Source organism: Diabrotica undecimpunctata, chromosome 3 (genome assembly GCF_040954645.1).
Source record: "Diabrotica undecimpunctata isolate CICGRU chromosome 3, icDiaUnde3, whole genome shotgun sequence".
In the NCBI taxonomy this organism is placed as follows: Eukaryota; Metazoa; Arthropoda; class Insecta; order Coleoptera; family Chrysomelidae; genus Diabrotica; species Diabrotica undecimpunctata.
The window spans coordinates 173,924,533-173,952,477 of NC_092805.1; the positions used below are offsets into that span (position 1 = coordinate 173,924,533).

General features: G+C 34.9%; 1 protein-coding gene across 3 annotated transcripts; it reads left to right on the plus strand.

The window, feature by feature from the left end:
- The first annotated feature begins 1,302 nt into the window (after positions 1-1,302).
- LOC140437844 (acetyl-CoA acetyltransferase, cytosolic-like) lies at positions 1,303-21,862 on the plus strand. 3 transcript variants are annotated; one of them, XM_072527617.1, is made up of 7 exons: positions 1,303-1,351; positions 9,161-9,282; positions 15,905-16,017; positions 18,157-18,356; positions 18,590-18,844; positions 19,199-19,353; positions 21,491-21,862. In XM_072527617.1, the coding sequence occupies exons 1-7, from the start codon at positions 1,309-1,311 to the stop codon at positions 21,773-21,775; spliced, it is 1,173 nt and encodes a 390-aa protein (XP_072383718.1). In that variant the 5' UTR covers positions 1,303-1,308; the 3' UTR covers positions 21,776-21,862. The 3 variants fall into 3 exon arrangements, with proteins under 3 accessions (XP_072383718.1, XP_072383717.1, XP_072383716.1); XM_072527616.1 differs by lacking the exon at positions 1,303-1,351 and adding an exon at positions 4,414-4,569; XM_072527615.1 differs by lacking the exon at positions 1,303-1,351 and adding an exon at positions 7,428-7,668.
- Positions 21,863-27,945: the final 6,083 nt, after the last annotated feature.

Genomic DNA, 27,945 nt, shown 5'->3' on the forward strand with positions numbered 1-27,945 from the left:
CAAGCTACTTCAAAATATCCACTTTTTTATGCCAAAAACATTTTTTTTATTCTTTAGTACTTACTCAAAACTGAAGAAAAAGATAGTCCCGCATCCCGGAACGAGAGTAATCGTGCATTTTTTACGAAATTGAGAAAATTGAATGAGCGAAATAATAGTGATTTTGGAGTGTAAAAATGCCGCGACTTAAAATCAGTATCGAATCTTTTCAAAGGCACTTACAAACCTTTTTAAGAAACAAAAATAAAGACATCTTTTTATACTTTTAAAATAATGCTTTTGCTGTTTTCTTCATTCTCAATCTACAGCGTGAGATTAAAGTATGGAAGGGTCTTGTGATGCCGTTGATGTTATGGTGATATTAACATTTTTGTCAGATCTGCAGTTTTTCTGGAAATTTAATAAACTTTTAGGAATTAAAGTAATATTTTTGGCTTCAAAAAGTGGATATTTTCTATGGAATTCGTCTTACAGCTCTACAAGAAATATGATCAGAATAAACAACCGAAAATCGTAGAATTTCGAAAATGGGTGTTAGACAAGGAGAGGTACTAAGTGTTCTCTTCTTAATGGATAAAATAGTCAAAGAAGCACAAAGAAGTGCCAAACACGTTAGAGTTGGAGTGAAAAAATTACGACAAATATTCGTACCTGAATAAAACTATGCTGATGATTTAATTATTGCAGCAAATAGCCAAAAATACCTACAAAAACGATAACGTAAATTAAAAATGAATGTTTTAATAAATACAAAATGAAAATCAACCTAGACAAAACTGAGATTATTGTAGTTTTCAAGAAGGCTGAAGAAAGTGATGTCAGAATAAATCAAAGACAGATTAAGATGTATTTATTTATTTATTAAACTTAATCATTACAAAAGAAAACATGATGTTGTTGTACAGAACCATGTGCCACAATAAATTACTCACCAAGCAAATGTTGCGATGACAAAGTAGCTATGAACGGAATCCTCACAGTGATATGTTAGATTTTAAACAATGTTATAATATTTATTTTTAATATTTTCTCTTAAAGTGTTTATTTTGTGATTGATAGATAGAAATGTATTAGTTAGTCTATTAGATGTTCAATATTAACTTATAATATTTAGATTATATTTAGAACGTGTAATTGGTATATTGGTTGTACATTTTAGCGCATTTCAACTAATTTCTTAGCTAAACCTACAAATATGCACATGGTAATGCTGAATGGTATAAAAGTAGACCAAGTCACGGGAAAAGACATTTCAGATGTTCAAGAGTGGCAAGCTGTGATCATATAGTTGTAGGAAGTATAAACAAAATGTCTGATGTATATATAGTTGGGGCTTGTAGGACTGCCGTAGGTATGTACAAATATTTTAACTAATAATACACTTTTCAACTGTTAATTAACTAAGTAAATGTGTCTCTACAATAAATATTATGTAAGATATTATCAAAACTCTTCGAAAATAGCATAGATTTCAAATTTCTCTTTGTTAACCTTTTTCCATTCACTCCTGAATATAAGATTATCCCATTATGTCAATCTTTTTATGTCCTCTGACAATCTTATTTTTTCTTGGTCCATCACTGCTCTTATATCGTCTATCTTCATCTTCCCTTTTGAATCCTTCATTATATATTCTAGCATTCTGTTAATATATAGGTATCCACTATCCATTTTTAACTATCTTCTTCACAATGTCGTTGATTTGTGCTCTCCATCTTTAAAAAAATTTAGATAACTTGTTGGAACACGAGAATTATTGATACTGACTTTGCACTTAGAATACGATTTGTATGATCCAGAAAAATCATTTGCTTAATACAGAATTTACCATGTATTTCAACTTGATTTAAATATATGATACCAATGTTTTAAAATATATTTTTTCCAGACGTCAGAAGAATGTCAATTCCAAACAATCATATCTCCAGGTTATATTGTGTTCTATGAGACTTAAGGTTTCTATTCCTTATGCGAGGACTGGTAGAACGCATCTGGTTCTACTGGTTGAAAGCTTTTCTTTCGAGATGGATTGGAACATTTTTTTAAACACGTCTCTTATTTTTCCGAATGTAGCTTAACCTAAACTTCCCAATTAATTGGCTCATTGGTGACGATATTCATCATCTTTTTTGTTTTCCCATAATTTAGTCCCACTAACTCTCTGTATTACTTGCTCTAGTTGTTGCAGCATAACTCTGGCTTCTTCTAAGTTGTCTTTAATGAGAACAGTACCATCGGCATATCGGAGGTGATTTAGTTTATGTCCATCGATGTTAATACACTTTTGAGTTCTTTTAAGATCCTTTGAAAAGTTTTGGCGACAACGTATTTCTCTGCTGCATTCTTTCTCAAATTTTTATATTCTCATTTATACAATGAACATTTACAGTTGTTGTTGCATTATCATCTATATTTTGAATAATATTGGCATACCTGTGGTCTATTCTGCATTCTTATAGTGCTTTTAAGATAGCGACTGTTTCTACTGTGTCAAATGATTTGTAGATGTCAACAAAAATAAGAATCAGGAGTCTATTATGTTCGATACACTTTTCGACTAGAATTTTAAGGCACTGTAGATAGTCATTCGTTCCATGGCCTGACCGAAACCCTACTTCTGATTGATAAAAATCGAGTTCAAAGAACTTGTATATATATGGTTTAGTAATCTAACGGGCCTATAGTTTTCAAGATCTAATTGATCCCCTTTTTATAAATTAAAATTATACACATAAATTACGACCTGCGTAGACGCCGTACTTGTACTAAGACAAATCACAGAAAAGGCAATCGAGTACAATAACACAACATATCTATGTTTTATAGACCTGACAAAGGCTTTCGATCGCATTCAAGTTGAAGACGTCCTACACCTACTGTGTGAAAGAAACATAGCGATCAATATTATGCAAACCATCGAAAACATCTACTTCCATAATCGAATGCAGGCAAAGATAAATGGAAAACTAACACGTATATACCAGTACAAAGCGAAGTCAGATAGGGTGACTCGTTAAGCTCACTTCTCTTTATTATAATAATGGACGAAATAGTACAAGCAGTACGTAAAGGTGATGGCTTCTGAATGGGGAACAAAGAAATTCAAATATTATGTTATGCAGACGACGCCGCATTAATCGCCGAGACAAAAGACGAGCGCCAAAGATTAATACACATCTTCAATACAACAGCCAAGAAATATGATTATATCAGCAGAAAAAACCAAATGTATGATAACATCTAAATACCCACTACGATGTAAAATCGAAATTGATGGGAAAATAATAAAGCAGGAAGCAAGGTTTAGATATTTGGGAATTGATATAACTAGTTACGGAGATGTTGAAGAAGAAGTAAGACAACAAAGCTTAAAAGCAAGTAAAGCGGCGGGATCTCTTAATGACACAATCTAGAAGAACACATATCCAAGACAAGACACAAAAACAAGAATCTATAAAGCAGCAATTAGACCTATATTAACATACACGGCGGAGACAAGACCTGATGTATCTAAAACGAGACGACTACTAGAAACAACAGAGATGAAAATACTTCGAAGAATATCAGGGAAAAGTCTATTGGATAGGGAGAGAAGCGAAAACGTAAGAAGAGTATGCAATATAGAAGACATAAATGGATGGGTGACAAAACGGAATCAGGAGCGGAACGAACACATTAGTAGAATGGCAGAGGATAGGATAGTACGAAAAGCACGAGATAAGTCATCAAATGGACGAAGAAGTATAGGCAGACCAAGAAAAGGATGGTGCGATAATTTAAACAATTTAGGAGGCTAATATTGAAGAAAAAACAGGCATTAAAGCCTACATACAAGGAGGAAGAAGAAGAAGAAGACATAGATTAAAAAGTGATTGCGTGACATCAAAAGTGGACTTTCTTGTTTATTTGTCTCAATGACCAAACCATCTTCCTCCGGAGCTATATTATTTCTCACACTTTTGACAGCATGTCAAATTGTTACTATATCTTTTATTTCTTCCGATCCTACATTATGTACACTTTCTATTGGATGTTCGATGAGCTCTGGAATAACTTGACTTTGATATAGGTAATATTTCAAAAAAATTTCCAGTATATGCCTAGACCATATTTCCATTTTTGTCTTTAAGTTGGAACATCGCTTTTTTGCCATTTTCTTAATTTTTCTTTATTTATGGTGTTTATTTGTTGTGGGTCAACATTTCCCTTGACTTTTCAATACTCTACGATCTTCCAGTTTATGTTTCATTTCTTTAAAAAAAATTTCTTCCTTTTCATGTTTGGAGCCGAAATTTTCTTGGGCTATTTCTTCGTTTAATAGTAATATAACACATTATAATTTAAAAACTTTCAAATTATTTATATCTTATCACACTGTTATTTTTTGTCTTGCTCGCCGCTACTGAAAATATAATATTTAAACGGAGAATGTGTCCCTGAATAGGCATTGCCGATGTTTATAGCTGACTATATAGCAGTGGTCGTATAGTTTAATACATAGTTGTAAAGTGTCGTAGTCGAACAAAATGTCCGAAGTGTATATAGTTTCAGCCTGTAGAACTCCCATAGGTATGTAGTACCTACCATTTAAATCATAAAAGTAAGAGAACATAATGAATTTCTACGTGATACAAAAAATTACAACAGAGAGTGATTGCACTATTATTATAAAAAATACCAAAACTATTACGCAATTTTATTCGATAATCGATATTTTATTTACAATGTGCATGTGCACATTATTATTTGAGGAGCGATCAATAAAAACGCAATAAATTCACTAAAACTGATTCGGAGTTAAATGCAGAAATGTTACCTCTTACTACTTGAGTGAAAAAATTTAAATCAGATATTTTAAAGAATAAGAGTAGTATATGATTATATGTAAATAGGCGTATTAAACAGAGAGCATTAAATAATAATAAAATTAACAATATGAGACAATATAATGGTATTTTAAAAAAGTTACAGAAGTAGATATAAAATAAATAGATGTGTGAATTTCACATGGTCGTCTTCCAGACAGTCACATGGGTTTTGATGTTGTTCTTCGTTATTGCATCCTTCTGTTGCTAAGAGTTTCTTATACCGATCTAAAAACTCATTATTTATCCAGTCATCGCCAAAGTGCTGTTCTAAGAGATATTTCGGAGATTTTTTCTTCTTTTCAATTAGGGCATTATTCAGCGGAATACTGTCCAGTTTCATACCCTGATCAGTTTTTCGCGCCTTTATCAATGTTTTTTCATTTTCTAGAAGACTTTTATATCGAACACCAAACTTTTATTGTATTATCTTGTAGATTTTTTAAATGAATTCTTTTTAAACCAATTTTTTGTAAGTTGTTTTGAAGAGACTTAATGTCTGTTTGAAACAGTCTGTTTCAAGGTTCTTTACTAAATCGAACTCTTGATAAATGCTTATGTATTCCTCTTTTGTTTTTACAACAGATTGTTTTCTTAGGCATTTCTCAACCCTGCCAAACACCCTATCTGCTGACAAAAAACTGAGAGTTACGTACCGAAAAAGTTATTCTGTTATTCTAATTTCTTCTAATTCTGGAGGTCCCTTGACTTTAAGCCAAAAATATAATGCATGGATTATATGAGTTTTTACTTTGTCCTCCGAATCCGTTCAATTGAGTGAGTCGAAACAATGCAGAAGAGCAGATCCTACTTGCAGAGAACCCCGTCTAGCTTGATCCTTGCTCTACGTATAAAAATAGGGACGTTTGGTCCTATATCAACACAGCAGAAAACATAAAAACTTACTTAGTGTGCATAAGATGCGTCAGATATGGGTGTCTTAGGCAATGGCTGTACCTGCTGCAAGTCAAAACAAAAGCTTAGTGGAAATTCTTGGCGATCTTACATAACTCGTAGAATGTTTTAGCTCTTTTATTGTGAATGCGCTTTTGTACAATCATTTCTCTTTTTTTGCATTTTTTTTCTATTTCAATTTGATTCGTGATTCTTATGCATGTGCCACATACATCTATAGCAGGTGAAGAAAAGCCTAAATTAAAATCTTTTCTGAAGATTCTTAAAAACATTGACAGTGAAACTTGTTTTGTCTCTAATTTTGTGTTATATAGCTTATAAAACTTTGCAATACTTAAATCGCTGTCTAAATAAAATTTTTGAGACTTTAATCTATTGTAATGGCTTTCTCGTCTTCTCAAATTGCCGATAAACTCTCTAATGTAATTCTTATAAGCTATTGTTTTTTGGACTTTGATCTTCTCCTCTTTTGTTTTTTGGTACTTCCCCTGCAGGAATGGTACTTGCAACCCTGGTTACGCGCCTTGCTGATAGACTTATAGCTAAGGTAAAAAATTGTTGATAAACTCTTAATGGATATTTAGAATTCCTTTTTTTTAGTAATGTGTTACTCCTAACTTACGAGATTTTGAAGGCATGGATTTTTTTCGTCTGTTAACTTCATATGCACTCATCATATCACAAAATATTATATCTTGCTCATTTCTATTAGTTGAGCTGTAAATGTTTTCCTAAAATTATAAGGTTGGCAATTCAAATGGCAATTTTAGCTTTGGAAACTGCTTCACGAAAGATTTCTGTGGATGAGCGGGCAAATCATTTTCTCCGTGTTCTGGCATCTTCCAACTGATCTTTTGTCCTGCACTTTACTTTGCAATATGATTTGGAGTAATTCATATCTTTCACCTCTCAACACATGATCCAAGTATTATGTATAACAAAACTTAAACAAAATTATTGAAAATTGTTTAAACAGGACTATTGTAAAAAGTGTTGGGCCAGTTGCGTTTTCCAAAAAATTTCTGGCAATAAATATTTAGGTCTCGGGTTAATATTGATAACGTATATATTTATAAATGTATTTCAAAACTCTACTAATTAAGTACTTTTAGCTAGTACAGTGATGTTTGTACGTTAAGTATTCATAACAAGTTATTTCTAACAAGCAGCGGCGCATCCAGGGGGGTGGTTGGGGTTTGGGGGTTAAACCCCCCCCCCCCCAGGACCCTATTCCGACACTGTTACTCACACATTTTAAGGACTCAAAATGGAGGTAGCATCATAAAAAAAATTTCGGTGATCAACCAAAACCCCCTCCTCCCCCAGAGGCAAATTCTAGGTGCGCTACTGCTAACAAGTACTTTGTATATTATGTACATAATAAAAGATTACTCAAAGTTCCGAGTCGCATTTGATAAGAATCATTTCATAACAGGTGTTTAAACTTATGTAAACATGTTACTTTTTAATTACTTACTTAATTACCTGCTTTACTTTTTTTACTATCGGATGTTTGTCTTAAGTTTAATTTGAAAGATAAGATTATGTGATAAAGTGTGTATTTTTGGTACAAAAAAAAAATAATCTCATTATCTTCGTGAATGTTGACCTTTTCTGTCTCTATGTGTACTTTTAGTTCCGGTAATTGATCCAGCATTTCGATGATGCAGCTGTCTAAATATTGAAATCATTCTTATCACAATGAAATTGTCCTGCGCGATAATATCGAATATACTATAAAACGCGAAGCAAGGTTTGTGAACAGACATTCCCAATGTTCAAAGGTTGCAAGAACTAGTCATAGAGATTAAGAATTGTTTTTGATAAGTAATACGGTTGAACAAAATGGCTGATGTGTATATAGTTGCAGCCTGCCGAACTCCGATAGGTATGTACTATAATATTCTCTTGACTCTCTCTTATAATATTCTCTCGACACTCGATCAAAATTTTTGCGCAATAATTTTTTTTACTTTCTTAAATTGCTGTGAATGATCTAAGATATTAAGCTTTGTGAGATATTTCTATATTTTTCTACGTTTCCAACCTGGCTTAAGCTGTGACATCAATCTCAAGAACATCTAACTCATAAAAAGTACTACTTTTTAAAAAACTATTTTTATGTGTTTCAAAAAGAATTTTCTTAATTAGAAAGATATAATTATGTGAACTGTTATTGGGGATACGGGGATATTATATATGTTTCAGGGAAATTCATTTGAGTAGCAAAAAGAACAGAAAGCGTGTCGACAGTAATTTTTGCAGATTCATCTTCAGATTCCTAACATTTTAGTGGTCCATAAACATCTGCAGTCTCCGCACTGAAGATAGAAAAATCATGGCTTACCTAAAACAGTTTTTTCTGAATTTTTAAAAAGTCGGTCGGTCTGTCTGATAACCAAGTGGGCTCGGCAGACCAATGGCTTTCACTTCACAGTAAGAGATCTAGGGTTAGTGTCGTTATTACTACTATATATTTCTGAGTAAAAATACTTATTTTAGTGTGATTTCGGCACTTAAAACAAAACTACAAATCGCCATCACCAACGTATACACGTCTTGCTCCCCATTCAACCCATCTAGAAGTGGGTAAGCTTTTCTCTTCAGAATATTTGTTTAAACACATATGTTAAACTTTCTAGCCAATCGAAATTCATTATTTCAAATAAGTTACCTCCCATGGCTTACAGAATAACAGGATGCAATTTGGGGCGGTCTTGTTGCGCTTTCAAAAACTTGCAAAAGCAGTTAAAAAAATTTCAAAACGATATGGACAATCAGTAGCGCCATATGTTGGCGAAGAAAATAAAATGTAAAAAAAATAAAAAGTGTTACAATTAGTTGCAATCAAAAATTTCTTTCCTGCCTCTTTCTCTCCCACGGTCTCTGATTGTCTAATGCACTTACAAGGAATATTGAGCAAATTTTTGCTTTTTTCGCCAATAATGAGAGATAACTAAATCAGCACATCCCCTTTGTATCATTTCCTTTAAATTTCTTCGGGAAGTCCTCTGTATTTCTCTCTATTTCCCACTCTTCGCTTGACTACTTCCAATTATCTCATGTTCTCTTGTTGTGGTACTTCACCATTATTCAGCTTCTTTTTCTATATCAGTTTGATTGCTCTTAGTGTATTCTCAATACATTTCCATGTTTTTTTCTTTAAATTGTAACTTTTATCTTTTGTTCCTTTGTTCTTCTCCACAGTTCTAAATTCGATATTTTCGCAGGTCAGCATACTTTTTGGACTTTTCTTAGTGATTTATTAACAAATTTAACTTTAATCTTGTATTCGGCAAAAAACAATAAAAATCGTTGGGTATTTTTAAAATATCTATAATTTCCTTTAATAATTGTTTTAAAAAGTTGTTCGTTTTTAGGAAGCTTCAATGGCCAGTTTGAGAAGCATTCTGCCGTTGAATTAGGAACCGTTGCGATTGCAGAAGCTGTGAAACGAGCAAATCTACAGCCACAAGATGTAGACCAAGTTATTATGGGACAGGTAAGACATTTCTGTGAATGCTTCAATGTTTGTATATATAAGTTTTGTAAGTTTTTACAAATACTCATCAGCATATTTATCAATCCACTTTTTTTGTTCATTTAATTGCTATCTTTTCAATTATTGATTTTAAAGTGGATTTGCTTTATTCTTCTGCTTCTTATTGTTTATACTCATCTTCAATTATGATTTTTTTAATGTTTGCGTACATTATAGAGTTTTTATGAAGTTTAGATAATTATATTTTTTTAAATCTATGACAAGTTTATGCAATTTTTCGAAGTACATACTTACTCATTAACGTAGTTCGAAAGAAAGTTCGGAATCGCGTAAAGAAACGTCCGAAAAAAAATTTGTTTCTTTAATATTAACGCTTTCAAAAGATTATACTATTGATACACCTGTACCCAATTTAATACAGGTTGATTTGATTTGATACTTTTATCGGAATTTGATAAAAATCGTATGATTTCTATAGATAAATTTGTTATGTTAACACGGCTATTGCAACCGGAATCTGATAAAATCCGGTTTATAATGGTTTAGATAAGATCCTAATTTTAGTGTACATATATATTTTATTTTATATACTTTGTAATCTGAATAGTAACACAAATCTGAATCTGTCTATATTTATAAACATACGGAGATAAAAAGTGTATAAAAATTACGTGGATAAAATTACAAACGACCTTGATTTAGTTTTTACTTTGTAATCGTTAATGCAATAAAGTTGTTTTTAATAAATTACTACTCTTAATATGTTGCGCTCTTCGATTTATTTATGATAAATAAGAAATCAGAATCTTCTATACTCCGTTTAGTCCATGTTGTGAGACCGCTTCTATATTAAAACTGTTTCTGATTGGGTTTTTTTGTGGATTCTTGTTCAAAAATGTCCCCTTTCAACAAAACTGAAGGGTGCCGGGAAAAATTTTTGGGCAGAAATTGTTTTGAATAGAAACATTTTTTTTAACAAATTCCAAAAATATTTATACTTATTTTTTACGTTTTTTGTGTCATTATAAACAAAAAAGGTCTCCTGTCATTTTTCTCTAAAAATGACAGTTTTCGAGTGATAAATAATTAAAAATACGCATTTTTGAGGTTTGAAAATTCATTTGTTAATTATTATTTTTGAGATTGCCAAGTGCTTAATTTCAAATTTAAACATTCAGTTTCAAGATTCTGAAGAGCAATCGAAGCTTTTTGAAGTTATACTTCTATACGCGCGCTCCACGTTGGAAATTTGTATGGGAGTGAATCTGTGAAACCATTACATATGTAAGATAATGAGTAAGAGAGAGACAGAAGATATATTTTCTCTCTCTTCCTCTCTCGAATATAAAAATGTTCCTTTTGTATATATAATTTAATATTATATATATTATATAAAGATATATATACCTATAATATTATACATATAATAAAATATTTATTAATATTATTATTTATGTGATATGTTTTGTATTATTTATTAAATGTTCATAATTATATTAGTCTTTTGTATTTTAAAATAATAATCTCAATAATTCACTGTATGAGCCAGAACTGTCAATTTTGAAATATCTTTGTGTCATGTCCTCGGTAGTATAGTAGTCAGTATCCCGCCTGTCACGCGGGAGACCGGGGTTCGATTCCCAGTCGGGGAGGACTTTTTTATTAATATTATTACATTATTGTCATTTTTAAATACTTATGGATATTGAATTTTAAATTGTATTGTATTATTATATGGAATTATGTTGCACTGTATTGTAGTGTATTTTTTTATGTATATTATTATCATTTTTAAATACTTATGAATATTGCAGTTTAATTTGTATTGTATTATTATATTAATATATTATATTAATAACAAAATAAACAATGAATTTTACTGCAGAGTATGTGTAAAAAAATTTTTGCATTCAACTCCTTTCATACATATATGAAAATAAAAATATACATTTTCAAAATATTGATTCAATCCTTCATTGTTAGTAAGTTGTTATTAATTCTGTTTCTCTTTCTGCTATGTCTTACCTATAGAATTACATATGTAATGATTGTGCAGATTGACTCCCAAATAAATTTGTAACGGCGAATGCGTGTATAGAAGTGTAACTTCCACCGGCAGTCCCACTGGACTGCCACACCCGTTTTTTAAATTTAGACCGTAGTTTTTTAATTGTAAATTATGCGAAAAAGTTTCAAAAAATATTGACATTTATTAAAATTTAGTAATTTATTATTAACATCGATGATTTTGAAATTCATTGTATACTATTGTTACAAAATTTTAATAAATGTTAATATCTATTGGGCATTTTTCACGTAAGTACGTATATAAGGGCGATAGAGACGCACCATATATCGGGGCGCTTTCTGGCGTAGGGGGTAAAACTGTCAGCTTTGGAGAAAAATGACAGGAGACCTTTTTTGTTACAAAGAAACCTAAAAAATGTGTATCGGGGCAAAAACAGTGATTTTTGGAATTAGTTTAAAAAAATATTTTAAAAAAATTTCGCCTGGCACGCTTCAGATTTGTGGAAAGGGGCCTTTTTTGAAAAAAGAATCCGCAAAGAAACCGAATCAGAAACATTTTTCCTACGGGAGCGGTCTCACAACATGGACTAGTTGGAAATTAGTGATAATACAGCTTTTATGACACAGCTGACAAGCCCCAACGTAATATCATACACTAATCATGAAGAATTTCAAATTTTTATTTTGACAAGTACAAGGAGAAAAATATTTTGGTGGCATTTACTTAAAATTACCGCACTTTCATCTTGTAATATGTGTTTAAATGAACTTTTATATTATTTTTTAAGGAAAATACACTATGGTGCTTTTGATCTTTTAAAATTCTGATTTACTGCTTTTTTTCTTGTTTTACAATATATTTATACTATTAAGGTACGATTTCTATTTTTATATCTTTTCTATTCATCTCTAGTTCTTTATTTCCGTCTACAATTCTTGTATCCTTTTATGTTTTAAGTTTTTCTCTTTATATCTAAGATCCTGTCCTTTTTTTTTCTTTTCCTTTTCGTGCCTCGTCAATCTTTCCGTTTCTTTTTTTTTTTTTTTTTTCTTCTTTCACCATATCGTTTGAATTCCATCGTGTGCTTTGTTATTTTCCTTAATTTTAGTTTACTTTTTCCTGTTATTTTCCATAATTACTCCATCTCTATCCTGTTTAGTGTATTGTACATTGTTATGGTTTTATCATCATCTTTGGCTCGACAATCATCTGTGGATCCTGGCCTGCTCTAAGATTAGTCGCCATTCTGTTCTATTTCTGGCACCATGTTGCCATTTTCTGATTTCTATTTATAACAGCGGGGAGTTTCCTGAAGACTGGCTAGAGTCAACTTTTGTTGCCATACCGAAAAAACCAAAAGCAAAGTCTTGTGATCAACATCGGATGATAAGTCTAAGTAACCACATTTCGAAGGCATACACCAAGGTTATTTACAAAAGAATAAGCAAAAAATGCGAGGATAACATTGGAGATTCGCAGTTTGGGTTTCGGAATTCTCTTGGGACAAGAGAAGCACTTTTAAGTCTACAGGTACTTATCCAGCGCTGCAGAGATATGAACAAAGACGTGTACATATGCTTTATAGACTACGCAAAAGCATTCGATAACGTAAAGCACGAAAAGATAATTGAAATTCTCCATAAGATCGGAGTCGACTACAGAGACATTCGAACAATAGCGAGTCTCTATTGGGGCCAAACAGCTAAAGTGAAAGTAGGATCTACATTTACCAATAAAATTGAGATCAAGAAAGGGGTACGACAGGGCTGTATCTTGTCTCCTATTCTCTTTAATATATACTCAGAAGAAGTATTTAAGACAGCGCTGGAGGAAAGCACAGAAGGCATAAAGATAAACGGACAAATAATTAATAACATAAGGTATGCTGATGACACTGTGATTCTAGCAAGTAGCATGGAGGAACTGAGTTGCCTAATGAGTAAGATACAAAAAACAAGTGCACAATACGGACTCAGACTAAATATCACAAAAACCAAATGGATGTTAGTAAGCAAAACCCAACAACCACCACAGCAACTGATATTAGACGATGAAAGAATTGAACACGTGGATTCGTACATCTACTTGGGAACAACAGTTAACTCAAATTGGGATCAAGCGAAGGAAATACGTATAAGGGTAGAAAAGGCAAGAGCATCGTTCACTAGCATGAAGCAAATTTTTACCTCTAAAAGCCTCACCCTACCTCTCAAAATTCGACTTCTGAAATGTTATGTATTCCCGGTTTTGTTATATGGAATGGAGGCGTGGACAATGACCGCAACATTGATGAAAAAAGTAGAGGCCTTCGAAATGTGGGCTTACCGACGTATATTACGTATATCCTGGACTGAGCACGTGACCAACGAAGAGGTACTACGCCGGATAGGTAAAGAGAGAGAGGTAGGAATAAGTTTAAAGAAAAGAAAGTTGGAATACTTGGGTCACGTTATGAGACACAATAAATATAGAGTACTATAACTGATCGTCCAAGGGAAAATAGACAGCAGAAGGGGTCCACGGAGGAGAAGACACTCGTGGCTCCAAAACTTGCGGCAATGGTTCGGATTGTCATCTGCTGAACTATTCAGATCTGCCGCAAACAAAGTCAGAATAGCCATGTTGATTGCCAACGTTCGGAACGGACAAGGCACATGAAGAAGAAGAAGAAGATGTTGCCATTTTCTGATTTCTAATGTCCCTAAGTCGGTCTCAACTCCATCTAAACACCTAATTCGCAGTCGGCCTCTGCTTCTTCTTCCTGTAGGTGTTCCTGTCGTTAGCTTTTTAGCAATCATGTTGTCAGGCATTCGTATTATGTTGCCGGCCCATAATGTGTAATTCAATGTGTTTAAATGAACGTTACAACTGGTTCATTAAACAATTGGTATAATTCGAAATGGGCCACTGTCCTTGAGCTATAGCCCCAAATATTTTGCGGAGTATCTTACGTTCGAATATTCCCAGAATTCTTTCATCCTTCTGCGAGTCCATGTTTCAGCCCCTTATGTGAGGACCGGCCTCAGCAGTCTTTCGGATATAATAATTTTAGTTTTTCTTTGGGTATTTCTTAAGTAAAATTGTTTTTGAAGTCCATAGTATGCCCTATTTGTTTTATTTGTCTTTTAATTTCTTCGTTTGTTTTATTGGTAGTAGACACTAGCGAGCCAAGGTATGTGAATCTGTAAACACGTTTAAAGATATGACTTCCAAAGGCTGTTTCCTGTTCCTTATTTGCTATAGGATGCTTAGTAACCAACATGTACTTGGTTTTGTCTTCGTCGATGACTAGACCGGCCTGTTTCGCCGCCGTTTCCAATTCACTTGCTACGCCATATTATGTCAATATCACCAGCATATGTTAAGATTTGTATCGAACTATTGTAAATAGTACTACCGTCTTTAATTCGTTTGTCTCGGACTGTCTTTTTCAAGGCAATGTTAGATACGAGGCATCCCCTTGTCAGAGTCCATCCTTTATCTCAAACAATTCGTGATTTAGCCTTTGAATCACTCGAATACCACTTTTATTCACCAGACCTGACTCCGTCAAACTATCATCATCATCATTTTGGCTTTACAACCCTGTGTGGGTCCTAGCCTCCCCAAGAATTTTTCTCCAGTCGTCCCTATCCATCGCCTTCCTCCGCCAAGCACGTATTTCCATATTTCTCATGTCTTCATCGATGTTATCTAGGAATCTTGTTCTGGGTCTTCCTCTTCTTCTTTGACCAATAGGTCTATCAAGGAGCGTTTTTCTAGCTGGGTCGGTTTGCTCCATCCGCATAACATGGCCTACCCACCTTAGACGTCCTATCTTTATGTGTTTTACGATATCTGGTTCCTGGTATATCCTATAGAGTTCGAAGTTGTATCGTCTTCTCCAGACACCATTTTCATTTACCGCTCCATAGATGCGCCTTAGTATTTTTCTTTCGAAACATCCTAACATGTTTTCATTACTTTTTGTTAAAGTCCAGGTTTCTGAACCATATGTTAGGACTGGGCGTATTATTGTTTTGTAGAGTTTTACTTTTGTATTTCTTGATATAACTGTAGATTTAAAAAGGAGATTAAGCCCAAAATAGCATCTATTAGCCGTGCAAATTCTGCGGTTTATCTCTGCGGTAGTGTCATTTTCAGTCATTTTCCGTCAAACTATCATGTCTTTCTTTAAGCAGAAAAAGTCTAAAATTCTATTAATTTTTTTCTAAAAAAGACATTATAGCAGCTATGGAGCCCTGGTTTGCACAGCAAGATAAAAAACTCTTTTTTTAAGGGTCTAGAGTCGTTGTGGGTTTGTTGTAATAGGTGTATTGAATCAGAGAAGAAAATATTTTAAATAATACAATAGTTTGACTTTATAATTTTGTATAACATTTAGTCCCAGAATTTCTTATTTCTGGTTAATAATTCTATAAATTCTTTGGTTTGTTTTAAGATTATATAATAAAGACTAAAGTCCGTTCTATGTGTGACAAAATATTTGTAGTTCATTTATATGCAATGATGATGTTATCGCTATTATTTAATATGCATTTAAATTAAAATATAATAGATAAGATTGCATAATTCTCTTTTTTCTATTGTTAGGTTTTAACTGCCGGTCAAGGTCAGAACCCCGCAAGACAAGCTGCATTGGGCGCTAAAATTCCTATTTGCAGCTCCGCATATACGTTGAATTTGCTTTGTGGATCAGGACTTAAGTAAGTGATGACTGCAGACATTTAATACAGAGGAAGCCAGAAATTTTTTTTACCAATTTATAGTCCTAAATTAGGTTAAACGTAATAGTACAAATCGATTTGCAAATTATCATTTTATCTACTAATTCGCTAAATGCACGTGACACAATTAACTAAATACATACGTATACGAGGTCTATTCCAAAAGTTCCCAACCTTCTATATACGTGTGTGTAAATAAAAAAATAAATAAGTAATGTAAATAAACAAAACTGTCGGTACTCGAGTCATGCGAACCCGCACCGATTTAGAGAAAGTCACACTCAATATCCTGAAAACTGAATTTTTGGGCAGGAATATTAGGCAATGCTATAATTGGCCCCTTGTTCATACCAGGCAATTTAAGTGGCGACATTTATCTCGATATGCTGGAACACCATCGAACCGTTAATTGTACATGAATTAGAGAACCAAAGGGACGATCAAGGCAACTTAGCTCTAGACGAAGATTTACTGCAATTCCAACAAGATGGAGCACCTCCTCAGTATGCAGCTCTAGTTAGGCACTGCTTGGATACTAATTATCCGAACAAATGGATATAAAGCAGAGGTCCTATTGAGTGGCCACCGAGATCACCGAAAAATTACGCAAGCATGTCGAGCCATTACTAGCACAAGATTTGCCAAAGTTTGTACAGAATTTGAAAATAGGCTCTATTATTGTTTACAAAACAACGGAACCCACTTTGAATATTTACTTAATTGACATTTTTAACAAATTTGTAGTTCAACAAATACCTCATTAAATTTTCCATTTAAGGCAAAGTCTCACAATTGTTGTTTCACTCTGTATAATTATTGTTTATAGCATTAGATAGCATTTTTATAGTCTTTTCAATGGTGTATCACAAGTAGGGGTTTGCATTTTAAACTTTTTTTGTTGTGGTGTTTGGGGTCTAGGGGTTGATGAGGGTCATCCTCTCCTTTCTGGAGGTTACCATTTACTATTTTTGGCCACCTATGGCCTGGCATTCTTTAAACATAATTGTACCATTTTATTGTTTTGTTTTCCAATTTTTTTGTTATTGAGCATTTTAATTTCATCCGGTTTCACTTTCCTCATTCCTTATTCTATTCCTTTTTGTAATTTGAAGACATCTTCTCATAAAGTCCAATTATATACTAACTAACATTTTTGAAGTCTGCAGAGTAGGCTTCCGTGACGGCGATGACTTCCACATTCGATTCAAATTTCTGTGCAGCAATGACTTTTTTAAGTTTGGGAACACAAAGACGTTGTCACAAGACGTTGCACGGTAGAAAGGGCAGAATTTCGTAGCCCAATTCGATGAATTTGGCAGTGGCGACAGTGAAAGTGTAAGCCGCTGCGTTGTCAAGGGGGAAGGCACTTTTTTGTCCAGTTGAACCAATAATTTGGGATAGTAGAGCTCTGTGACCTCTTTCATGTAATTTTAGTTCCCCCTTACTGTCCTAGAAACGGTATCAAGCATTTTTCGATATCAGCTGTTGTTCGTGAGATATAGCCCATTGTAAGTTTTAAAATTGACACACTATAGTATACTCTTCATCATCCAGCTAGTGCCATTCTTCGACGCTATTTGCGTTTGACAATAAGAACTACAGTTAGTAGTATTAAGTTACTGAAGCAGTTGTAAAATAATTCAGTTTTTGTCATCGCGTTTAGTATTATCGTCACATTGTCTTAAATCGAAACGTTGTTCTTTAACAGCCATATTTAGTTTTGGCGACCCAAAAAAACCAGCAGGACGTCATGTCGTAAATGTACGGAACAAAAAGTTGTGTAACCTTGTATTTTGCCAAAAATTTTACACAAAGTTCGACGAATGTATTAGCGGAAAAAAGGGCCTGTCTTCTCCCTGCATCATAGCGTCAAATATTTTGTGTTTTTTTGGCACACGCGAATCATTTACAAATTCTACATTAGACTTCTCAAAACACAATTTTTTTTAAATACCAAGATCGAGTCAAACGAGAAACTTCTTCAATCGTAGCATTTTTGGCGCAAAGATCCGATACATTTGAAACAGACCTCGTATAGCTAATAGAACCGCTTGTAGGAGACACTGTTTGTTGATTCTTTGGTTAATTCACTCTTTAATATAAACTAAAAACTTTTAGGACCGTCGCAATTGGATATCAAGGAATTAAAAATGGAGACTACGAAATAATTGTAGCAGGAGGACAAGAAAATATGACCAGAGCTGAACACTCAGCTTATCTTCGAAATGCCAAGTTAGGAAATTTCAATTTAGCAGATACGTTATTCAGGGATGGACTACACGATGCTTTTACTAAAGATGCTCATATGGGTGTCACGGGTGAGTATCATACAACGTGTGTGTATGTTAAACTTCTAAATTAGCTTTAAAATGAATGATTTAATTAATAGCAGCAATATTCCTACGTTCTGAAGTAACTTAATATGTTTCATTAAGCGTTTTTGGAATAGTTTGCTCGTTTGACCAATATAAATTATTGAACAGTTTCAATATCTCTCAAAATTGGTACATTCTTACATATAATAGTATATTTGATGTTCTTTTTTTTATAGCTGAAAACGTAGTCCAAAAATATAATATATCCCGGGAAGCACAAGACGCATTTGCATGCGAATCTCAGAATAGAACCGAAAAAGCCGTAAACCAAGGTGCATTTGAAAAGGAAATAGTTGGAGTGCCCGATAAAAAAACTGGTAACCTGATAACGAGAGATGAATTTCCCAAATTCGGTACGACGGTAGAAAAGTTGGCGGAATATAAGGCTCGTTTTGTCCCTAATGGATCTGTTACAGCTGGAAACGCGTCAGGTAAGAGAATAGTTTTTTTCTATTTGTATACTAGTAGTCATTTTGCTTCTTTCTTTCTTCATTATCCGATTTTTATTACGCAATATAATTTTTCTTGTGTGATTATCAAATTTGTTATGCAATTTTGTGCCTCTTGCTTAAATGTCCCCTATTTAACTTATTTATGCATACACTTACGTATTTGAACAACAATTATTTTTATCTTCTTTTTGTTTTTTTTTCTAAACACAAAAAAATTAGAGTAATCACGAACAATGGAAGTGTGTATTCATTAATATTATTTAAAATCTTTACACTTGTAAATACGAATCTATAAAAGACAATGAGTTCAATGAATAGAGTATATGTTTGTAGGAATCAACGACGGAGCCGCTGCAGTAGTACTGGTCAGCGAAAAACAGTTGAAACAAAGACAATTGAAACCTTTAGCCAGAATTGTGGGATACGCAGAGGCAGGATGTGAGCCTATGATTATGGGTATGGGTCCAGTAGGAGCTGTTAACAATCTTGTAAGTATATTAAGTTAAAGCCTTAGTATAAAACAGTAAACAGTCAGAAAAGCAGTTTAACTGTTAAGAGTTCGACTCTTAATTAACTTAATTCAAGAACTGGTCCTTTACACTTTTGCTCTCACAGTTTACCAAGAGCTTCTTTTATTTAGTATGGCATATTGTGCATTGTCCAAGGTGAGTATTCGATAAATTAGAAGAAGTTTGATTCATTAAGTTCAATTTGGATTCAGATCTGAACACTCCTCACAAAATGCATTGATTGAAGCATCATAGTTCATACCAAAATCCCTCAATGAAACAAATAGGTACGTCATAGGCATCTTCCTCGATATCCAGAAGGTTTGATCTTTGATCTTTGACCTTTGATCAGGTTTGGCATACAGGCCTGATCGAAAAGCTCTACCTTGCTGGACTCCCTTTGTAAAAATAATATATTCCTATCTCTCCAATTGGACAATCCGTGCCAAAGTCGCTAACACGCCATCAACAACATTCACTCCACAATCTGGAGTCTTCCAAGACTCAAATTCTAGCACCAATATTATACACGCCTATTATCGAATACAAGGTGTGTGTCTACGCGTCACTAAACAATCGCCAAACCAACTCCATTGTGGTAACAGAAAGGAAAATCCTCAGAAAGTGCATGAGAAAACATGCAGATTATTCGTCAGCACTTATTCACCAAATTGCGAATCTACCATCAATAAATGATAGAGTCCGCTCTCTCAGTAAAAGATACGTCCTTTAACAATAAAGCCAAACAAACTCCTATCCCTCCAGCCAAGCTTCTACGCTTTGCTGGTAACAAAATTCCTGCTGAGTATTACGACATCCTCGAAACAACCTCCCTTAAATATCGTATATGAAATCACTGCATGCCAAAACACTGATTCAGAGTAGTTCCTAGTATGGCTGATAACACCGGAGGTTCCTTCTGATCATGACTTGGTAGGCTAGGTTATATTCTCCCTCATGGAGCTCCTTTTCTACACTATCACTATCAAATCCTCCGCTCTTTAGCCGCATACCACTTCAAAAAACTACTCACTCGCAACTCAACTTGCTCGCTTCCCTTAAAAACTTCAGCAAAAAAAGCAGCCCCTCCTTGAAGAAGCGTACTCTTAAGCAAGGCACTAACGTTCAGATTGATTGATTTATTGATTCATTAAATGCGAATAGCTCTTGACTTCGGTGTTCACTTAAAATTAACTCGATGACGGCACGAGTTCAATTTGGTTTAAGTCAAAGCGAGCTCAAATTTTTATATTTGAAAATAATAATAGTTACAAAAGGTGAAAGAAATAATAAGTTAGACTTACTCACAATCAATTTAATTTAACTAATCGGACGACCGGTTTCGCTTTCTACAATATGCAAAGCATCTTCAGGTCACGATACAAAGTTAAAATGCTGAAAACAATAATCCCATATTAGGGTGTTGTCTAATAAAGATAAAAACATAGGTAGGTGATACAAATTATATAAATTACAGTAATTATGCCAATATTACATGTCTGTGGTTTTATAAATGAATAAAAATAATAATAATAAAATGTTTAAGCAGACAAGGTAAGACCCACAAATTGGTAACATCGTCTATTAAACTGTAATGAATCAATAAATAAATGAACAACTAAATAAACATTACTTACATGCCGGTACTCTATTAATTGATGGTTGAAAGAACATGGTTCAAACTATCTTGGATTGTTGATTGGAGAACTCAGGTTAACTATTGTAATTGTTTAACAGTAAACTGGGAAGTTCTTGAGGAGACAGATTTTATCCAATGAAGTAGAGATAAGTGGAATGTATTGTTTGTTTTATGAAAGTAATGTTCTAACTTTGTATCGTGACCTGAAGATGCTTTGCATATTGTAGAAAGCGAAACCGGTCGTCCGATTAGTTAAATTAAATTGATTGTGAGTAAGTCTAACTTATTATTTCTTTCACCTTTTGAAATGGACTCACACAAGCAACACATTCATGATTTGAATAATAGTTACATATAAACGGCATCTGAGTATTTCGTCCATTTTCGCCCTGAGTAAATCCTAAATTAAAAATGCAAGTAATAGAAAATAGTGATATAAAAGTCAATGATACCTGATGATTTGTGTTTTATTTGCAGCTGAAGAAGATCGGTTGGTCCAAAGACGAAGTCGACCTATACGAACTGAATGAAGCATATGCCGGAGTGAGTATCGCGGTGAACAACGAACTAGGCGTAGACCCCTCAAAAGTCAACGTAGCCGGTGGCTCTCTCTCCTTGGGCCATCCGTTAGGTTGTTCCGGAACCAGAGTTCTCGTCACTCTCATCTACAATTTGCAGAGATTGAACTTGAAGAAAGGTGTCGCTTCGTTGTGCATTGGAGGTGGAATGGGTATTGCTTTAGCTGTTGAAGTTTTAAACTGAACAAGAATTATTCAGAGATGCGTATTTGTATATTTTATTAAAATGTTTTTTTGTTAAGATGGATAAATATATTTTTTTTAATGTTAATGTTTTTATTTCATTTTTGAAAACTACGAAAAAAACTATGACGACCGAGCAATGTTTGATATGTCTTAATGTACTAGCTAAAGACTAATGTAATGAGTCTTCCAATAGAGACTTTCGAACTTTAGACAGTTGGTAGAGGTCATATTGTTGAAGCTATATCTGTCAAATTGGCTTTCACTTATTCAGTTTATTTTACCACATCATCATGGATAGATATTCCAATTCTGGAAGAAATAGATAACAAAGACTAGTTAAAAATGACTTGGATGTATTATTTACAAAGTTTCTGAAATATAAACGTAATGAAAGTACTCCCATATAAATAACTACAATATATAGAATAGTTAATAATAGGTTACCTCATAAAAGTACTAAGATCTTTGTTTGTACTGCCTTCCATGACTAGGAGACTTCAAAATCTGCTGCCAGGGACACATCCTTATATATCCTTTTCTTATTTCGCTCCGGATATCTTCTAACCCCGGCTAAGACCAACTCCTTCTAACTTTTATTCATACCATCAGAAAACAGTTGCTATAAGCCAACCCTTTAGCTGTCCAAAAACTGGAATTTTGATGATGAGTTAGATTACTTAAGGGCCACGGACGAATAATAGTCTGATAAATGATCGTCTATTTTGAAGTTTCGATGTTCACTTCGTAACGTAATTTTAATAAAAATTAATTCGTATTAAATATAGTTAATAACAGGAATTCCACAAGAAAATAATTTAAGAATTATAGTAAACAAAGATTGTTGTAATTACTGTCATTTTAGTCGATGTTATTTTCTTTTTTCTACCATTCCACAAAATCCTAATATTCGACATCGGAAAGTTCTCAGGTCAGCCTTGCACAACTAAATCCTAAGTCACGAAAGACCAAAGGTTTAGTCAACGTATTGACCCAAAACCTGCAAATGATCCTAATTTACAATCAAACGCATTGCGTTTTTACACTTACAACGTGGGGTTTACTTTAAATATTTTAGTTGTATATTAAGTATTTCATGAACAAAAATACTACTTTATGACTAATGTATTATAAATTCATATTTCATATATCTCCACCACATTCACACTCCTACCTTCGCCCCCTAATTCAACCACATTGTTGATTATCTGCAACAAAAAGAAAATATTAGTTTGTGAAATTTTTAGAACAAAAATTTTAAAGTTACCTAATGGTTATTGCGATCCAACAGATCACAGTACACGTCTATACTAAATAATAACAAAAGATTATCCTACCCCCTTAGCCTAACAAATTTCTTGAGAATTTTTCTATCTTACCTTCTGAGCGCTTTTTCATCCTTGCTTCATAGTCCATGTCTCTCTTCCACACATGTCTTGTCACTACTGGACGGACCACGTCCAGTTGTCCAATTGTTTGCAGACACTACTGCACACAGGTATATAAAACTTATTACTTACGTATCTTCGTTCGTTTATGATGACTATTTGATCTTGTGCTTTCTGTTGGTTCCTCGACATGAGCATGAACTTCGTTTTTCCCTGGAAACTCTCAGTCCTGTCCGCCCGACATGGCGTTTCAGAGCTGTACAGAACTCTTCCAAGCTAAGTTAGGTATTTAGATCGTTCTGTTAAACAAAGTTCCATCTGGGTTCCGTGGTAACCTCCTGTTACGATAAATATACTGGCCTAACTTTTATGACTAATTATTCTGTTTTATTGTAGAAATTTCGGTGGAAGTCTAGAACCAAAATTATGGTGAATGAGCCGGCCAAGCTTCTCGATCTTTCGATGCTGTTCTAGTATATCAGGATTTCGTATATAAATACAACATTTTTATATGGAGGGCCAGTTAATACTCAAGACCCGCGCTCGCGAATTTGTACGTACGGATATAATAAATTATTGTAAGATAAGTTAATATAAATAAAGAAATAAATTAAATCCGTAAGTGTTATAAATATTGAACCTTTTAATAAATTCACAACAAATGGTGTCAGAGTGAGATCGAACATAAATTAGACTTATAATAATAATACAAGTGAATACGTAAAATAAATTGTGAAAATGGCTACGATTTATGAGCTCACAGTGACGAATTTAAGAAGACATCTCGAAGACAGAGAATTAGCTTCTACCGGAAAAAAGGCTGAGTTAGTCCAACGACTAAAGAACGCTTTGCTAGAAGAAGGACTAGATCCAGAAACTTACATATTTGAAGACAAGCATGATGCTGTCCTCTCGTCGATTTCGAAAGTTTCTTCTGATGTAGCCAAAGTTTCTGGTGATGTAGCCAAAGTTTCTGGTGATGTAGCCAAAGTTTCCGGCGACATCGCATCATTGGAGAACAAAGTATCCGGCGACATCGCTTCTTTAGAAAGCAAAGTTTCTAACGAGATTTCTTCTCTGGAAAGCAAAGTTTCTGCTAACATCTCTAAAGTCACTTCAGAGATATCTGCTCTTGACGATAGAGTGTCTTCGTTAAAAAACCAAGTTGCTGCCGATATGTTGGCCTTCGAAGAAAAGATATGGAAAGAGATGGAAAGGAAGATGGAGGAAACAGGGACAGCAGAGAGAGGTAACAATCCGATTACAGTGGAGATAAAAGAAGACGAGACGAAATTTAAGTTGGAGACACGGCCGAAATTTGAAGGAAGTGGAGGTTCTATTCATGTTAAAGTCCCAACTTTCGACGGAAAATCATCATGGAACAACTACATGAAACAGTTCGAATCAGCCGCAAGAGCAAATGGATGGTCTGAAAAAGAAAAGGCTGTAAACCTGACTATTGCCCTTCGAGGAGATGCCTTAGATGTGCTTCAGACCATAGCCGTAGAGGAGACCGATGATTTCGAACAACTGAAGAAGAGGTTAAATATGCGATATGGCCACGAACATTTGGAGCATGTATATCGGTCACAGCTTAAAAATCGTAGACAGAAGAAAGATGAGGCTCTTCAAGAATATGAGGTAGATATTGCCAGATTAGTACGATATGCTTATCCAACAGCTCCCGAAGACATGATGGAAAAATTGGCCGTTCAAACGTTTATTGATGGTCTTCGTGATCATGAAATGCAGAGAACACTACGATTAGCTCGTCACAAGACGCTGGTCGATGTCTTATCCGCCGCCCTCGAATACGAGTCAGCTACGCAGGCCTCTGGAGGATACAGTAAAGTTAGGACTGTAAAAGAGGAAGGAGATGAAGATAAACTTGACCAGCTCGTTAATATGATGAAAATTATTACATGCAAGAAAACGAAGACCATAAAATCAAGAAACTCACCATCAGGAAAACCAGAACGAGTTGGCTTTAGGGGAGCAGCTTCGACCCGGAACTTTTCCAAAGACCCTCTTATACTAATAGCTTCTTTGAAATGTCGTGAAGATAGTGTATATGTAGATGGAGAAATAAATGGTAAAAGACATACGTTGTTGGTGGATACCGGAGCGACCAGAACCATTATACGTCCAACAGTTATAAACAGCCGAAAGAAACTGTTACCAACGAGGTTGCGACTTCGGACCGCTACAGGTGAAAATGCCAACATTCATGGAGAAATCCAGGTACAATTGGGAATTGGAGCAGAAAAGTTTGTCCATACTGTTATAGTTGCTGACATCGAAGAGGATGTTATATTAGGAATGGACGTAATGAATATGCATGGATTCCAATTGGATTTTAAGAATAAGGTAATCAAAGTTGGCAACGAGGAGGTATTTCTCCATCCACATAATGACAACACTGTGCAAGCAGCCATTATAGAAGATACAGTCGTGCCTGCGAGAAGCGAAACGATCATAGTAGCGCGACTACAGGGAATTGTAGACGAAGGGAGACCTGTTATGATGGAGCCTTGGAACCACGACGATGAGGTTGGCCGTGGAATCATAATTGGAAAGGAATTGGTGACTTCGGCTAAAGAAATTCCTGTGAGACTTATCAATGTCAACGACTACCCAGTGACCATAAAGAAAGAGACAAAAGTAGGAACTTGTGTACCTGTGACATCCATAATTCGTCAGGCGACAACATCTGATAATTCCAACGACAAATTCGACCAAATGGTTGCAGTTGCAGGACAGTCTCTAAATCAGATGGAGAAAAGGAAATTAAGGGAATTTCTTCGGCAGTATCGTGATATTTTCGTACCGAAAGGAGGAAAGACGGGAAGAACTACCGTTGTTAAGCATAAAATTGATACTGGTAATGCTAAGCCAATTCGTCAAACAGCTCGACGATTACCACAGGCGAAGAGAGAGGAAGCTGAAACGATTGTTCAGGAAATGAAGAAAGACGGGGTGATAGAACCTTCTACGAGTCCATGGGTCTCTCCGGTGGTCCTGGTTAAGAAGAAAGACGGAACGACGAGGTTCTGTGTGGATTACCGTTTGCTGAACAACGTTACCAAGAAAGATAGTTATCCTCTGCCTCGGATCGATGACACATTGGACACATTGGCTGGAAGTAAATTGTTTTCTACTTTAGATTTGAAGTCTGGATACTGGCAGGTAGAAATGGACCCAGTCGATAAAGAAAAGACAGCCTTCACCACAGGATCTGGATTGTGGCAATTCAACGTTATGCCATTTGGACTTTGTAATGCTCCTGCGACATTTGAGAGGCTTATGGAAAATGTGTTGAGAGGGTTATCTTGGAAAACATGCCTGGTTTATTTAGATGACATAATCGTCTTGGGGGAGACATTCGAAGATCATTTGAGGAATTTAGAAAACGTTTTTAATCGACTTAAAGCTGCCCAATTGATGCTAAACCCCAAGAAGTGCCAGCTATTTCAAGGTAAAGTCAATTATCTGGGTCATATAGTCAGTAAAGAAGGAGTGGCCGTGGATAAGGGAAAAATCGATTCCATTAAGGAATGGCCAAAACCAACTGACAAACATCAAGTGAGAAGTTTTCTTGGACTATGTACTTACTACCGGAGGTTTATTAAGAAGTTTGCAGATATCGCTAAGCCATTAACGCGACTTACAGAGGAAGCAAGAGAATATTGCTGGGATATAGACTGCCAAAATGCCTTTGAAACGTTGAAAAAGCATTTAATAACAGCACCAATTTTGGGGTATCCACTGCCAGAAGGAGAGTTCATCTTAGATACGGATGCAAGTAATGTGGGAATTGGAGGAGTGCTGTCTCAGATTCAAGGAGGACAGGAACGAGTCCTCGGATATTTTAGTAAAGTTCTTTCAAAACCTGAGCGGAATTATTGCGTCACGAGAAGAGAACTTCTAGCAGTAGTTAAATCAGTAGAGCACTTCTATCAATACCTCTATGGAAGGAAGTTTTTAATCCGAACCGACCATGCCGCCCTTAAGTGGTTGATGCAGTTTAAGAATCCAGAGGGTCAGATAGCCAGGTGGATCGAACGACTCCAAGAATACGATTTTAAGATTGAGCACCGAGCCGGAGTTAGCCACAGAAATGCTGATTCTCTTTCCAGAAGGCCATGCCCCGCAGAGTGTTCCCACTGCAACAAAACGGAATCCAAGGAAGCAGCAGTGCTAAGAACGACGATTGTCAACGACGACTGGACGCCTACTAAGATAAGGGAAGAACAAGAGAGAGATCCAGTTATACAGAAAATCCGAAAATGGAAAGAGGAAAACCGTCGACCACCTTGGCAGGAAATATCAAACCTATGCTCAGTAGTTAAGACGTATTGGGCCCAGTGGGACTCATTTATCATCGAAGATGGCTTGCTTAAACGAGTCCTGGAAAATGATGACGGTTCAGAGAAGAGAAGACAGTTGGTGATCCCAAAGAGCAGAATAGCCGAAGTACTTCGTCAGTTACACGACAGTCCATCGGGAGGGCATTTTGGTGTAAGGAAAACCCTTCAGCGAATTCGGGAACGGTTTTATTGGATGAACAGTTCCGACGATGTAAAAGACTGGTGTAAGAAATGTACTACTTGTGCCACGAGTAACGGGCCTTACCGAAAAAGGAGAGCTCCTATGAGACAATATAATGTTGGAAGCCCGTTTGAAAGAATAGCTTTGGACATCGCTGGGCCATTTCCAGAAAGTGAAAATGGAGGCAAGTACATGCTGGTAGTAATGGATTACTTCAGTAAGTGGGTCGAGATTT